At 41.9% G+C, this 16,520-nt stretch overlaps 1 protein-coding gene across 2 annotated transcripts in view; it reads left to right on the plus strand.

The window, feature by feature from the left end:
- The window catches only part of LOC109321193 (protein-methionine sulfoxide oxidase MICAL2-like), a 204,955-nt gene that overhangs the window by 165,972 nt on the left and 22,463 nt on the right, over window positions 1-16,520 (plus strand). For both annotated transcript variants that reach the window (XM_019551660.1, XM_019551659.1), the window contains 2 exons: window positions 4,572-4,669; window positions 7,084-8,428. In XM_019551660.1, the coding sequence (XP_019407205.1) occupies window positions 4,572-4,669; window positions 7,084-8,428 (1,443 nt within the window). The remainder of the gene's footprint in view (window positions 1-4,571; window positions 4,670-7,083; window positions 8,429-16,520) is intronic.

Consider the following 16,520-nt stretch of genomic DNA (forward strand, 5'->3'; position numbering starts at 1 on the left):
ACCCCACTGGTCACAGGGCACCACGATGAGTGACTGCCATCAATTACAACCCTCTGGGTCTGACCATGGAGCCAATTTTCCAGCCAGCGGATCGTGGTGGAGCCAAGGCCACAACTAACATAGCAAATTAGTCCTGAAATCAATGAAACTATGCTGGCTTCTGTATAAACAACAGAAATTTCTCCTACACAGAATGCCATTGACTTCAATGAGAGTCTGACTGGGACTAATTTTTCTGTGAAGTATGATGCATTTTAGGACCCAAGTACCTTAGGACCTAAACCTGTGACCCTTAATTAGTAGTACAGAAGTCCCAGTGAAGTATTTGGATTCCCTTCAATGTACTGAGCTGTAAAACTCAGACATCCTAATATACCCCCTGCCCCATGTATTTTAAATTTACAGACACACATATTTTATCCATTTCCAAATTCGTTGACAAACCTAATTCTGTACTCTGCTGTTTTACTTCTGTGATCTGGGATCACATATTTCAATACACAAATCATGGGTTGCACAGAACAAAAGCCTCTTCCCATTACACATTAAATAAAAGGCCTTTGACAGCTGCTGCTTCTGTCCCCTGCTGTGAGCAACTGGTGGTACCAGGAGCAATGCTCATCCTTTCTGTCACTGAAGGAAAAACTGTCCTCTGAATTTGATTGTGAAGGGCCAGAGGCTCTCTGAGAATTAGGGTTGTAGTGACAGCTTTCTTAAGTGCCCCAAGAAACTTGGAAGAAAAGTGGGAAAATTCCCCGTGGTCATTTCACATCTACCCAACAAAACATTCTTCCTCCAATGTTCAAAGTATTGGAAATGTGATACTCATTTCCCAGAGAATAAATGAGAGTAGCAATGCCAGGCATAGGTGTTTCAGAAACTGAATAATGAATGTCACGAACACAGAACAGCCTGAAATGAATTTAAAATGAAAGGGGAATTAGGAATTACTTATTGTTTTCATCACAATAGTGCCTAGAGACCTCAGTCAGATCAGAGCCCCAGTGGAATATATAAGCACTGCTGGCCAAATCCTATTTTGTGAATTGTGCCTATGTGCCAAAAAAATGCAGTTCTGTTGCTGAATACATGTCATTTAGGCACATAAAGTGAAATAGGATTTAACCCTACATGGATGGTAGAAGCAAATCTGGCTCGTGGAGGTGATCATTTATTTAAATTTGGTTTGAAGGGTGATATTGTATCAGTTTTGTGGATATTTATAGAGAGTTCCTTTCAAACATGAGAGCACAAAGTTTCTCGGTTGAAAATTTGACAAGTGGGCAATGGAGACTGAAATCATTGGTGAAATCAGATGCAGAAGTCAACTTCTTGTTTAGTGATAAGAGGTGATGGATGCAGTGGAGATAAGCTCTGAAGGGTCCTTGAAAGTGAGAATAAGTAGTTAATGTTTGCTGCAATAATCGAAATAGAGCACTTCTGGATTTACCTGACCAAGTGCCTACTTTTAGTAAACTATTTTTTTATTTTTGGTGAAGAATTAGTAGTACTGGGAAGTACAGACTGCAGAGCAAATTTTGGCCAGTAAGAAAGAGATTAATCAGAATTGTAGCATCCTTCCCTCTGGATGAGAAAAGCTGGATGTGTTTTCTTCCAACATATTTGTGCTGTTCCCTTTTAGGATTTAATAAATCCCTGTCAAATTTTTGTGAAATTTCAATTTAGTAACATGACTTTCACCCACTTCTGCTTAAAAGTAACACTGCTTGGACCCAATCTGGTCATTTTTTCAGGCCATCTCTCTCTCATCTGAACTCCATATGCAATAGCTTAGATCATTTTCTTTGTTTCCTGCACTTCTTGTTTATTGTATATCCCTAATTTTGAGACTCTACCATTATATAATATTCTAGCAGTATTCTCTGCAATTAAGATGCCTCCAGGATTTGCATTATGAACCTTTTGTTTTCTAGACTTTATAATTCTGTTATAAAAATACTTTCCTAGCTAAAACTTGGTGGGTAATATCATAACTTGGGAATATTTGTTTTCCTTTTCTTTTTTTGCCAAAGACATGTTCGTTATGCTAGATCCATGCACATGCAAATATTAAAGTATTTAAGCACAACATGAGGTTTTTATGATAGTTTACTGCATTCATTTTCATACACTTCCTTTTACTAAGCCTAAATTTGTCCACCCTTGTTGGTTGAAGGCCTTACATAATTGACTCCCATGAGACAAAGACTTGACTGGGATGATCTAGTTGGTCCTGATTTGAGTGCGGGGCTGGACTAGATGACCTCCTGAGGTCCCTTCCAACTCCAATTTTCTATGATTCTATGATTACACGGCAACCCTCCAGTGCTCTACCACTGCCTCCAGGATAATAAAAACTGTGGAGTTACTTTTCTCCTTATTGTCCAATCATATATCCCAATGCCTCCTTATTTAAGGCAGAATTTTAAGGCAGACATTTTTTTCCATCTCAGAGCTTTTTCTCCCAAATTTTCAAAACTGAAGAATGATCTGGAGAGTAGCAGCTTTTAGGATACCACAAGATGTGGAAAAGAGCTGATTTTTCTGAAAGTATTAAGTATTGGACACTTTAGGATGCTTCAGGCTCCACATCAGAAAACTGAAGCCCAGTTCTGAAGTTATGGACTTACTCTTAGCATGTGTAGCGTGCAGGCACCTATACGTACCCCAGAACATGTACAAACTAGGCCTGTGCGAGTAGGCAGCTATTTGATCCAGCTTCAGATCTGGCTGCTTCGGATGCCAGTGATCTGATCTGGAGCTTCAGACCGGGTTCCTACTTCAATCTGGCCAAAGCAGCTCCAAAGTTTTGGAGCTGCCTTGGAGATCTGGCCATAGAGTATAATGGGCAATCAATGAAATATCTATAACTTTGTTGTTTTTTTGTTTGATTTGGATGAAATTTGTAGGAGTGCTGGCTCCTGCTCAGCTGTCAAGGAGATAGGTGCAGGGTTCTGGGTTCTGGGTCCGTGCACCTTTAGCTGCTGACAGGCAAAATTCGTGACATGGGTGCTTGTGCAACTGTGTCTAACTTCGGGCACTGGGGAGGGGGGACTACTGCAGGCCTGGCTGGTAAGCTACTCTGTTACCAGTTACCAGTTAATCATGATTCACTCAAGGACCAGCTCAATACATGGTACCTAGCTACTACATAATGCGTTAATGAGCATGGATTAACACCTACAAAACCACAGACTAAGGAGAGGAAATAATCAATGCAGACAATCAGATGCGCAGTTGTGGCCTCAGCAGGGCAAAGCAGGCCTGCAGCTTTCACCCTACTGTGCCTTATCACACACAGTGTCACCCATGTCATGAGTTTTGCTTGTCCGCAGCTTGAGGTGCAGTTTTTCCCAAACCCCTGCACTTATCTCCTTGACAGTTGGCATGCTTTGTGGCCTGAGCAGGAACTACCACCCCTGCAGCTTTCACCCTGCTGTGCCTTATCACACACAGTGTCACCCATGTCATGAGTTTTGCCTGTCAGCATTTTAAGGTGCAGTTCCCCCCAAACCCCTGCACCTATCTTCTTGAAACTTAGCAGGCTTTGTAGCTTCACCAGGGGCCACCACCCCTGCAGTTTTCACCCACTCTGTGGTGTAACACATAGTTGTGACATGAGTTTTGCTTTCAAGAATTTGGGGTTCAGTTCCCCCTGAACCCCTGGACTGATTTTCTTGAAACTTAGCAGATTTTATGCTCTCAGCAGAAGCTAGCACTTCTGTAAATTTCATCCAAATCAGACAAAGAACAACAGAGTTATACATATTTAATTGATTCCCCACTATACCCTATGGCTGGATTGCCAAAGCTTTTCCGAAGCAATTTCAAAGCTCCGAGCTGCTTCGGAAAGCTTAACGAATCCAGCACTTTGATCCGGACACATTGCTTCAGATGCTGAAGCGTCCAAAGCTTCTCCAGATTTGAAGCACGGTCCGAAGCCTGGCACAGCCCTAGTACAAACACAGGCTGGGTAGAGAAACCCAATTACACGGGACATAAGATATTTTCTCACATACCACACTCCCTGCCCCACCTTCTCCCCAAGTTAGCCGTGCCCAATTTGGAGGGCTGCTGAATTTTCTGCCCAGAGTAGAAGCACTCCACTTCAATCCCTGCTGCAAAACTAACTGCCTGACAGCAGCTATTGCACTGCTGTTCAGACAGCCGAGAAAGTCAATTGATTGGCTTGTAGTACTTCATTCCTCCGGTGTTAATGGTCCTCTTTGCTTTTTCATGGTCTCAATGTTCCACTAATCAAACTAATCTTTCTTCTGGAAATCCTGCTGTCTGTTAGCTACTCCTGGTCTCTCTTCCTTTATTTCACAGCTTTCCAGATTTTTAGCTCTGTCCCTGAACCATGAAGCCATAACTCTGGAAAAATCTTTTTTTTGCCTTCATTCTGCCTTTCCAAAAAAACAAAGTGTGTGGCTTGTTTGGTAGCATGTGGTATGTCACATAGTAGTATATAACCAGTTGACTTCCACTTAGTCTTGTTTTCTAATTGCAGGTTTTATTTAGAATGGAATAGTTGGAGTAAAATGTGGATTTTTTTTGCATTTGTTTGGCAGATTTCCCACTCCTGTATAGCAAGAAACCCGGGCTGCATTTAAAGGAGAACTCAGCCAGTATTCAGTCTGCTCTTGAGGATGATCTCCCCCCAACACAGGTATGCAGGAAGAAGCTTGTAGAGTAAAAAATAGATACAAAACAAAGATCTATGTTTGTCCATCCTCAGTACCTCTGTGACCCCCATTACTATACTCTTGAAGCACCTCACAAATACTTACGTATTTTTTTATTTTCACAGCCCAACTGCAAGGCAGAGACTTATTCCCATTTTACCAGAGGGGAAAAGTGTAGTTTTCCAAAGCTCCCAAGATACTTTGGCTCCTAAATCATAAAGGCCATGCCCTGGGGTGCGAACTCTAAGCTATTTTTGTTGCCTAATGTCAGGCTTTGGCATATGTGGAGGGGGAGTGAAGGGTGGGGCTTTTCTTGGGGGCAACCTGGGAAGTGAGTGACTGGCCAGGAAGACTGTATAGATACGAACAAAGGGCTTAACATTTTGCCTAGATGCCAAACTGTCAGTTTTGCTGCATTTAAACATTTCTGAGATCCATAAGTCCCACTCAACTTTTGTCTCACTAGATGGGCACCAGGGTCCCACAGTACCTAAGTTTCTGCTTATGGGTATGCCCAAAGTCAGTAGTATAACAAAGGTGGGAGACCAAGTCGCCAGCTCCAGGGGAGGGGCAGTGTGTGCAAAAATAGTAGCGGCTCTGCTGCCAGCTTGGCCACCAGTGGCACAGGCACTGATACTCGCTCATGAGCCGCTGCTGCCTAGGGCACTCAAGGTTCCAGTTACCTCTGTGTGTAAAGCTCCATAAGTGTTGATGCCACTGAGGCGCTTGGAGCCCTAGCTCATGTCTGTGCCCTCACACACTCAATACAAGGTACTGGCCCACCTACCTGATCCATTAGGCATCCTTAGATCCAGGCTCACACAAAAGAAGGCTGTTGAGAGGTTGAGAGAGAGAATGAATGTGTGCATGTGCGTGTGCCTGAATGCCCCATTTTATCTGGGAATCTTCCAGTCACTTATTAGGTGGCAGACCCATTTTTAACTCTGATTCAGAGTATGCACTTCAATCCCAAGAGAAGTCCACAAGCCCCAGACTAAGGCAGTCTCTCTCTCTCTCTTTCTGTGTGTTTTTTTTGTGTAAGCAAGGGTTGACTTGATTTAAGCACCTTACTGCAGAAAGTGTTCACACTAGAGAATCCTGAGCAGAGATGGGCACCTCTCTCTGTCCCAGAGCGAGGCAGAGTAGGGACTTGAACGCAGGTGCCAAAGGTTCTAACTAGTGTCCTAACCATCTGATTAAATATAATGAAAACTGATTGATCTTCGGGGCTTTGTTATAAGATCTGGAGCCTTCTACATCAATGGCAGTAGTTCATAGCCAGTCCAGGATAATAATGATAGATGACTGGTTCAGTGGTCTGGATAATATTACTGCAGATAGTATTTGACAAGTCTGCATGTTATAAATTCACTGCCAGAACTGTAGGTAAGGCATTCTTGTTACTAGTCTGAGCAGAGAGGATGGAATAGATATGTATTATGTATGGACATTTCTGTGGTATTTATCACTGGTCTATCAAAGGTCCTCACAAGCATCAATTTTAACTACCAGAAAACTACTGTGAATCAGGGAATAATTGTATTTGCCACCATTTTACATATAGGAAAATGCAACATAGGGAGGTTAAAGACTTGTTCAAGCTCCTATGGAACATCTCGGAGAGAGGTGGGAATAGAAGCCTTATCTCCTTACTTGACTAGTCCTATGCCTTCAGCACGCAGAACTTCCTTCCTCTTCAAAGCATGAAGGATGGAAACTCTTCATCTCTAAAAGAGGACTCTCCCGGTGTAGCCAATAAAGACATCTTGTAGTATCTGTATTTCATATAAAATGAAGATTTCAGTATCTGGAATTAGAAGTTAAGCACTTACACAAGTTGTAAGTTTGTTTAAAGACATTTAAATCTACCATTCTTTATTTTCCATATATTGCAAGGTTGCCTCAGTTATTCTTGGCTGCACTAATCAAAAAAGTGTAATGTTTCTAATGAAACCAGATATGATGTCTCTGTGTTTGCTATAAAATTTTAACACAGTGCAGCTGAAATAGAGGGGGGAAGTGGGTAGGTCCTCATTTGTTTATATTCCTGTAGTAGGGAATGATCCTTTCCAAGAAAAATATTGAAGGTCAACTTAAAGCAAGGAGGTAAATACAAAGTATAAGTAAATGTAAGGTATATGTAAAGGATTCTGGTATATATAAAAAAAGGACACGCACTCATTGTAGAAATTAATTCTTAGACAGTTTAGTGTAACAGTTTCCAATGGTATCTCTGTCCTAGATTTTTAAAAATACAGCACAGCGATGAGAGAAAACAAAAGATATACTCTCCTGTAGAATGAGTGTAAGTGAACTTTGGAAATGAATATACTGATATTTATTTTAGAATTCTGGTTAATAAATAAAGAATATAATGAACTATTTTGTTATCATGCAGTTGATGTCTAACAACAAGCCACCTGAAATTACAAGACATTTCAAACCATACAGCCCAATATTTAAAAGAAAGTCAAAAACCAGAGAAACACCTGAAGAAATCCCGTTGTATGTGCTTCATCATCCAGTTCAGAATAGTACTGGAGATTCTTTTTTGAAACATTCAGAAACTGTATCACCAGATGCCAATTTATATAACTATAAATACGAGGATAATAATGCTGAGGAATACAATTTAGAAACCTGGAATGAGAATATCAGGGAACAGGAGCTGTTAGCAGAAAGGGGGGCCTCTAGAAGAAAAATGGTAGATTTGTCCTCTCTGAATTTGGAGGAAAAAGATGAAAAAAATTCAAGACACCCAAAAGAAAAGGCTGAACTAAATGAGATAAAGAAAAGGATAACAAGGAAGTTAATGCTTTCTTCAGAACAGCAATTCAAATTAGATGTTTCAAACAATGCAGACCTAAGTGGAACAAAACCAGGGTATCAAAGCACCAGAACCCTGGAAATTTCAGAACAGAAGGATGTTGATGACAATGCAAGAGAAAACAGTAGTTCTGTGTTTCCTCCATTTGCAAATGAAGCCTTGCCAATTGTGCCAGTTAATGCAAAAGATATTCAAAAGAGTCCAGACAATACTGGAGGAGAACAACTGCCTAGCCAACCAAAATCACCATTGAAACTAATTGCCAGTGCAATAAAGAAATCCATTCTAGAGCCTCTTATCTCTCCTTCAGAAAGCATAAAAAAGAGCTCAGACAGTAAAAGGAAACCTCATTCAGAACATACTTTCTTCAGCTTCCCTAATACTGCCAGTCATTCTGTAAGTCTAAACAATAGCAATAGAGGACATGATATACAGCCACAGGAGTCCAGTGTGCTGAGACATCCAGGAGAAGAGCCTGAAACAAGGAACTCAGGTAAAACCTCATCTAGTATTTTCACTAGTCTTGAAGAGAAGTCTCCATACGGGTACACGGAGGTACACTTTCCTGCTTGCAGTTTGCATACCAGTCCTTCCAAGCCTGAAAAATCATCTTACACCAAGATAGAGGATGTACCAAGACTTCTAGAAAAGTTTACCCTTAAAGAGACTCCTCTGAGATCTTCAGGAGATGACTTACTTACTGGTAAACAAAAGAACCTTTCTGGTTCATCTCTAAGGCTCAAGAACAAAATTTCCAAGGATAACACGGTAGATCCTTCACAGAGGAATGATATCAGGACATTCTTTACTAACTTTAGAACTAAAGTCACTGAAAGAGAAAAAAAGGATCCATCAAAATCCTCTGTGACCATTAACAGATTTTTCCCTGAAGAAGTGCTAAGTAACCCTTCTGCAGGTGAGGACTTGGGGGAAATGGGATTGGTTTTAAATGTTATAACTGAAAGCCATTTCTTTACCTCCATTTTTACTCTGATTACTTAAAGTCAGTTAATCTGTAGTTCATTTAATCAAGTATTTACGTTACAGCATATGCAGGTGAAGGACGTTTTTAAAAAGATATGTTAGGACTGAAAATCCTGGTTAATGCCTGGAAGCTGATCCAGGCAATCCAGAGGTCACAATGGGCAGCAATTGCCTTTCCAGGCACGTTTCCCATAGATGCTCAGACAGGACTGTGATAACCACCACATCAATACTGAGGTAGAAAGGCAGAAGGTGGGGGACAGGACATTTCACAGGGGCTAACTCAGGAGTGGTGGTTGCCATGACATCAAATGTGCTGAAGGCAGAGGAGTAAAGCAGACAATGATGGAGATCCAAGGCTAGAACTAGACCTTGCCAAATTAAGCAGATCAGCTCTGTCAGGATGTGCACAGCAGATCTACTTCATTGGGCAAAACACAAGTAGCCTGTTGTCCCACCAATTGACCCTGCAGGACAAGCAGTGTGTTTTCCCGGGACTACAGGGGCCCAGTCCTTCATAGCAAACCCTGGGAATTCCTGTGCAGGATCAGGTCCTCAAACCCTGGGAGCACCTGCCTGGCTTTCCACTCTTACAGAGACGCACTGTAGTAAATCATCTCCAGGGAGTGTCTCTGCCAGTTAGTGTCAGCTGCCCTGGGGCTGCACTGGAGTGTCTACAGGCACCTGGGGAAACCCCGGCAGGCACTTCTGGTGCATCAGGGGCTTGATCCTGCATGCCCTGGGAATGGGAATTCCTGGGGTGCACAGGATTGGGCCCCTGAAGCCCTGACAGCAGCTACCTGGGGCAGCTGGACAGCATGGACAGGTCTGAGCTCACTGAGCATTTCTGTAATCAACCTAGCAGGTATCTGCTGCAATAAAGGGCACAAATTGATACTATCTATATTGTAACCACAAATTCTGGGTTTTTGCAGCATGAAAAGGGGTGTGTATGCTTTTTGCTTGGCCTTTGTGCTGCTATAAAAGTTTTTATGGCAGTACAAATGTGATATCTGTTTTCACCCTTAGAGAACACACAGAAAATCCTGTTGTGGGAATAGAGGTGAAAGCTGTAGTAGTAGTAAACTCATACCCTGTCTGTTCCTAGATAGGAACATAAAAATGAAGACAGTGAACCTGACTAATAGTCTGTCTAGTCTAGGCCCCTGTCCCCAGCACCAGACACTTCAGAAGAGCATGCAAAGGTATATGCACTGTGGATAATTATGGAAGAAAAAATCCAAAGGGGAAGATTTTTTCCTGTTCTCTAACAGTGAGAGTTTCTGTTTTCCCTACAAAAGGAAAATTTGGCTGTAGGCAGATGTATTTTTCAACTAGTGTGAAAGGAAAGGAGGAGTAGGTGGTTTTGGAAGTGTACGTCAGCTTTTACAATCTGTTACATCTGTATGCTCCTATAGTGGTATAAATGAATTAAATCTCTCTACTTTTATCCCTAAATGAAACAGGTTAAAGTAACAGCGACTTAGCTACATATAGTGATCTATAGTAGCATTTCCCAAACTATGGGCCATCTACCACTGCAGGTCTGTGAAATTTCCTGGGGAGGTTGCGCATGAGAATTGAATTGCCTCCCTATTTCACCCACTCTCATGCCCCCACTACTTCATCCTCCATTGCCACTGATGCCCCTCACCACTAATTGCTGATAGCTTTCCTAACACTAATTGCCCCTGGTGAGTGGAACTAGCAGCAAATGGAAGCAGAGGAAAGTTGCTGGCAAATAAAGTGATGGCTGAATTAGGGTGTACAAATGCCTGGGTTTGCTATGAGGAGGCATAAACCATAAGGTTTGGTAAACGTGAGACTGTCGGAACACACAGACATACGTTACAATATATCATAACAGTTTATATACTTTTATACCAATATCCTTGTTAATTCTGTCTGTAGCCTTTGAGTCACCTAAGTTGTTAATGTAAATAATATTAGCTTTTATGAGTGTTTAAATGTGTTGCTGTTAAATTTGAGTGTCCCCTTGATCTTATACAGTGGTGAAGTGCTCAAAGCACTTGATAAACCATCATTCACTATTTTCTGGTCACTGATTACAAAGCAAGAATTGCTCTTATTTCCTTGCAACAGTGGAGCAAGTATTACAATTTCAGGAGATGCTAGCAGATGTTGATGGACGACAAACAATAATCTGAATGTAGCATGTGAAAAATTCTCAGATTTTGAGTATGAAAGGCCCTGATCCCATGAAGTGATTAGCACCTGTATGTCTGCTGAAGCCATTAGACTAAAGGCACTAAATCCTATAGAGGACAGAATCCTTACACCTGACAAACATCATAACCCTTTGCTTAGGAAAACAGAAAGAAAAATTTCCTTGCATGCATCAATGAGATAAAGGGGACATTGTATATCCTACAATCCTTCTAACCATGATGAATTCATTGCGAGTGTGAAAGCTATTCAAAACTCAACTATGTGAGTTAGAGTAAGTGGTATGAAAAAAGTTAAATAAATATCAGTTTTTTAGAGATTAATGATCATTGTAAGAGTGACCATATTGTGATCCATTGCTGGGAATATTTGCATTTCACTGCTCAGTACAGTTTTTATTCTTTTTCTTTCTAATTGAGAAGTGTGTAATGTAGAGGTTATTACTGTTGGGGTAGTAGCTTGATTACTGTCCAGCTACACAGCACATGCATATGCATTTTTAATTTTGGTTAAGCCTCCACCGTCTTCCTTCTCCATTTATCTAGAGGCAACTGAGATAAGTCCATACGAGCAGCATTAACAAAATTCTGCCATTGCAGCAACCCTAAGAAGGAGACCTTGCAACATAACAAGATTTTTTGGCACCTGTCCAAATAGTCAAAAAAAATCAACATTTTGGTTGGGGCCAGTGTCTTGAAAAGAGATAAAACTATGGCAATATCAGCAATAAAGTTACAGCCAGAAAAGTGACAAACAATTCCTCCAAATCAAGACAGGTGAGGCAGACTGTGAATTCCTGGCTCATGTCACCAGGACAGCATCTAAGAATAACTACTAGAACTGAGCCTCTTTTTGAAAGACAGTCCTATTTTTAATATGTAAAAATTTTCATTGCTTATTCTGTGTTCTCTTTGCAAGTACATGGACAGTCCTCCAATTCATGATTCAAACAAGGTCCCATGGGAAACCTTTAAAAGTCATAAGATAACCTAAGATTAGTCATAGGCTAAGATTAGTATAATGAGGTTTTGAGAGAGTCTTATTTGCATTTAAGGTGTGTGATTGGTTTAGAAGGTTTTTTGTTGTGTTTTTGTTTGGGGTTGTTTTTGTTTTTTTGGTTGCTGCTGCTGCTTGTGTTTCTACCACATTTGACCATTTTGTTACGCATGCTTGTTCTTGTTTATTATACTTTGCAAAACCTTTCATTGTACATGTGCCTCTGAGCAGTGGGCATTGCAGCAGGTGTTGCATAGTCTGAGGCTTTGTGCCAGTCACAGGTGGTTGAACCAATAGTGTAGCTCCACTTCTTCATTAGTTCCTTGAAAATTCTGTGGTATGGAGGAGGTTGAGACCTTCCTTTGCCATGGTTCATCAACCCATGATGGTATGGACTAGGCTGCTGGAATGTACATTTTTTTGCTGTCAGGTATTTTCTTCAGCCTCTTGTTCCACATCTGTAGTCGTGTCTCCTTGGGTGTGGCATTGAGAGCGTGAATGACTGGTGCCTCCTGCAACTGGGGGGGGAGGGGAACCATGGTGGCGAGTGGGGAGCACCATGGTGTGGGAGGTGGTGAGCAAGGACTGCCCGCAGCCACCAGCAGCTGCATCGACAGCAAAGGGGGGGCAGGTGACAATGGCCTGCAGAAGCTGGCAGCAGTTTCAGTGGCCAGTCTTGGGGGAGGCACATGCCCCCCCACCATGTCCCCCCTACGTGTTGCCTATGATTGAGAGGTTGGGTGCTGGTGAGGAAACTCCTGTGTGGCTGCAGACATTTGTGTGCTGCAGGGTGTTCATACAATGGGTGTCTCACATCTTCAAGTTTGTCTCAGTTGGTCTGTCCTGCTGGCCACTGCTCTTCTGATGTCAGGCAGAGTGATGCCAGCCAGCAGGTACACACTGTATAGGCTGGTAAGTTTCAGACATCCTATGATGCATTGGCAGCTCTCATTCAAAATGGGGGTAAAAGGCACTTAGCATGTATGGATCTCTCCCAACTAGAGCAAAAGTTTTTTTTCCAAAGCAATTGATTGGTCAATCGTATATGTTCTATAATAGTGATTCAAACACGCTTCCTTGTCAGAAGCCATTAATCTGTGACTTCCATCTGCTTTGCTTCTCATCCAGTTTGACAAAACTTGTCTGTTTGCAAGTAGGGTTCATATCAGCTCTGTAAGGTGTCGATCTTTTGTCATTTCCAGGGTCTTGTGGAGGAGTTGCCAGTGGTTAACTGTATCATAGGCAGCTGTTAGGTCACTGAACAGAGCTCCAGTGATTTGGCCTCTTTCAAAACCATCCTCAGTATGTTGAGTTAGACTGACCAGCTGGCTCATTGTTGATTTTCCATGGTGAAGGCTGCCACGTTCAGGGATTAGGTGTTTATCCATGTACGGGGCAAGCTAGTTCAGTATCAGTGAGTCATCTGTACAATTTTTATGCGTGGCATAGCAGAGAGATGCATCTGAAGCTCTTTAGGTCAGATGGATCTTTCCCTGGCATTAGAAGTTCCAATACCTGAGCACATTGCCATAACTTGGGAATTTTTTGACCGGCTGAGCATGAGTTGTATAGGCAAAGGAGCCATTTGCAAGTCTGGGGCCTGAATTGCTTGATTTGTTCAGTAAGTATGTTGCAAAGACTGGCTGCTTTCCTGGTCTTCAGTTTACTGATACCAGCATTCAACTCCATCATTGAGAAGGGGCTTGTAAAACCCAGGTCTTTAGGATGCTTGTACCTTTTCAGTCTAAGAGGGTTTTTTTAATTTGTTTTTGGTTTTGGGGCTTTTTCCATTGAGAAGCATCTGGTGAGCAATTTGGTTAGCGGTGACATAATGACCTCTTGTGGGTCATCATTTAGTTTACATGTTGTCACCCAAATCTTTTTTACTATTATGCATCATATAGTTGACTCAACCAGGGTCTGCCAGGATTTCCTGGAGTCTTATGCGATGGTGCTCATTGCCTGTAGTGATGCTGTTTCTGGAAAAAGGGTCTGTAGTCTTCATATGGGCAAATGGTTTACCGAGTGAGGCCTGGGAAGTAATTCTTGAGGCAGTCCCATGGGATATCTTGCAGATTTCTGTACAGCTTTTATAAATTGGTCATAATTTTCAGGCAGTGTTTTAATCGTTTTGACTGTGGCATCCAGGTATTCTGAAAAGCCTTTCCAGTTTGCCTTTTTCAGGTTGAAATGTAAAATGAAATGCTAAGGCAATAACACCATGATAAATTTTTCTTTAAAAAAAAAATGGAGAAGGTAATCAGGAACTGTGATATCTTTGATTCGCACACAGATATCTACCAAAGTTATTTCCAAGAATTAAAATGTTGACTATTTCAGTGCATTCTTGGGAATTAGTGTTTACTTCTTGGCAGCCTTGAAAAACTGGAGGGAATACTCTTGTCATAGCCTTAATGGGAAGAATGATAGAAATTTCCTAGAGTAGTCATCAGTCACTTAGACTAGCTGAGAATTGTTACAATGCAAGATTTAAACTTCTGGCACTCAACAGTAGCAAAATAATTATAATGAGCTGTACTGTGCATAATGGTTCTCAAGCTTTTAGTCACTAATTAGCACACAATAAGTTGAGGGCTTTAGACGGGAAGTTCTAACTGTATTTGATGCATGTTCCTAAATAATGTTAACAGTTCAACTGGAAAGCAAATAAGGTGCGTTATTGACCTAGCTTTCTGATTTCTGTGTTGTTAGATAAGAAACATATAAAATCCAGGTGTCTCTGGTTCCTTACCTACCTTTGATTACAGACGTATGTCAGTACATCACTTATGTTTATTGTTTTTAACTTCACAATACTCCTGTTGAATACAGGGGTGCTGTCATCCCCTCTTTATAGACAGGGATCTGAGGAACACCACAAAGAACAATTTGCCTAAAGTCATAGAGGATGTCTGTGGCAGAGCATGGATTTGGACTTGCATAGCCAGATCCCCAGCTAGCAAAATATCTAGCTTATCTATTGTCACTATTGTCCTTCTTTGCCATTTCCTTCTACTCTTGTTCCCATTCAGGTTTTATCAGTTCCAGAAGCAAGTGACCCTTGATATGGGAGGGAATGTTTGTGTCCTTTCTTTCCCAAAGTATAAAAGTACTGAGGCATTAAGTACTAGGTATACTAAAGTAATAATAAACCGTTAAAGCATACCTCTCTAAACCAGTTAATCTCTACCAGTTAATGCCTACCCTGGAAATCTTCATGAGGAGACTAGACAGTCACCTTGCTGGGGTCACCTGACCCCCAGTAATCTTTCCTGCTTGGTGCAGGGGGCTGGACCAGATGATCTTCTGAGGTCCCTTCCAGCTTTACAATCCATGAATCTAAGGTGCCACCCTACCTTACCTTCAGCACTGAGGAATGGGCAGTAATTACTTTTGCCAACAACATAAAATAGGAAGCAGTGCACGCTTATTTAGGCACCTGAAGTATTGCTGTGGTATTCTGTAAAACAGATTTAGTTCCTAACCTAGCTTTTAGCCTGTGTATGTATGCTGCTGTCATTCCTATGATATTACGTGGTGTGCCTCATTCCAAATGTTGAGGACAATAAATGGTGCTCCCAAATTTCACCCCATTTTAAAGTTGTGTCTATGCCAACTTTTCTTATGTGTGCAGGTGACTTATTTCCATGTGGAAGCCAGTTCCCTAAGTGGAGGGATTTGGGGTTGGACTTTCAGAAACACTCTGCTGGGGATGTTAACATGCAAAAACTTCAGGGATAGCAGAATGGTTAATTCAGGAGTCAAAGTGAGTCTAGGGTACTCCTGTTCTGCTGGGTGGACAAAGAGGAAAAGACAAAGCAAGTCTTCAGCTCTATAGGAATTGAGGGCATTTATACACATACATTTGTCTGCTCTGACACCAGAGATATGGCAGTACTGCATCGCATGCATTTGTATAAATGATGAAATGCACGTCAGCACTGACGAAACGGTGGTGGTGTGCTTCAGAACTAAAACACTTTGATGTATTTTAGTTCAAAAGCACACCACTGCCTTTTTCTCAGCATTGACACACATTTTGCCATTTATACAAATGCATGTGCTGCAGCGCAAGCATATGTACAAATGTCCCGAGTTGTTGTTTGAGAGAGCTCTCTTTTCATATCAGAAATATCATGAATAGGTTTCAGACCCTTTTCGCAGTTATAGACTCTTATTGACTTGTTCTTAAATAACAGGATGGGAAAGACCATAAACACTTAAGGACAGTGTGGCAGGACTAGCCCTGCTGGGTGGTAGTAACAGCCAGCGGCCGGCTAGCCCACCTCCACTCCAGCTCTTCTGAGCTGCCGCCCTGTATCTCTCCTGCCATGCCTTGATGGAACAACCAGTTATGCAGGAGATGTCCTGAGCCTTAGAGTGAGGATTTCCTTTGGGTTGCTTGGCTCCACCCTTTTTTATACTTGTCCAGGCTCTGACCTCTTGGTCCAGGATTATTTGCTCTAGCTGCTACCTTCTGCCCTAGGTCCACTTATTCTGGCCTTGGGTTCTTGGTAGCAGCACAGCTGGGAATTAAGCCCCACAGTTGGGGCTCTGGGTCCCCTTGGTCTGCCAGCCTTGAAGAGGTTAAATTCCCTCTTTCTGATCCTCTTGCCTACAAGAGGCTAATCCCACAGGGCCCCTTAAGGCACCCACAGTGCAGTCTCCACCTCCCCTCCTAGCCCTCCAGTTAAACTGGAACAGAAATGTCAGCAACTGCTTCAGCCTTAGATACTGCACTTCCAGGCACGCACAAACAAAACCAATGCAAGCTTAACTCCTTATTCCAATGTGGCCCTGTAGCAGGGTAAAAGGAGAAAGAAAAAGACCTTAGAGTCTTT

This window comes from Crocodylus porosus, unplaced genomic scaffold, assembly GCF_001723895.1.
Source record: "Crocodylus porosus isolate Cpor-Errol unplaced genomic scaffold, CroPor_comp1, whole genome shotgun sequence".
NCBI classification, from domain to species: domain Eukaryota; kingdom Metazoa; phylum Chordata; order Crocodylia; family Crocodylidae; genus Crocodylus; species Crocodylus porosus.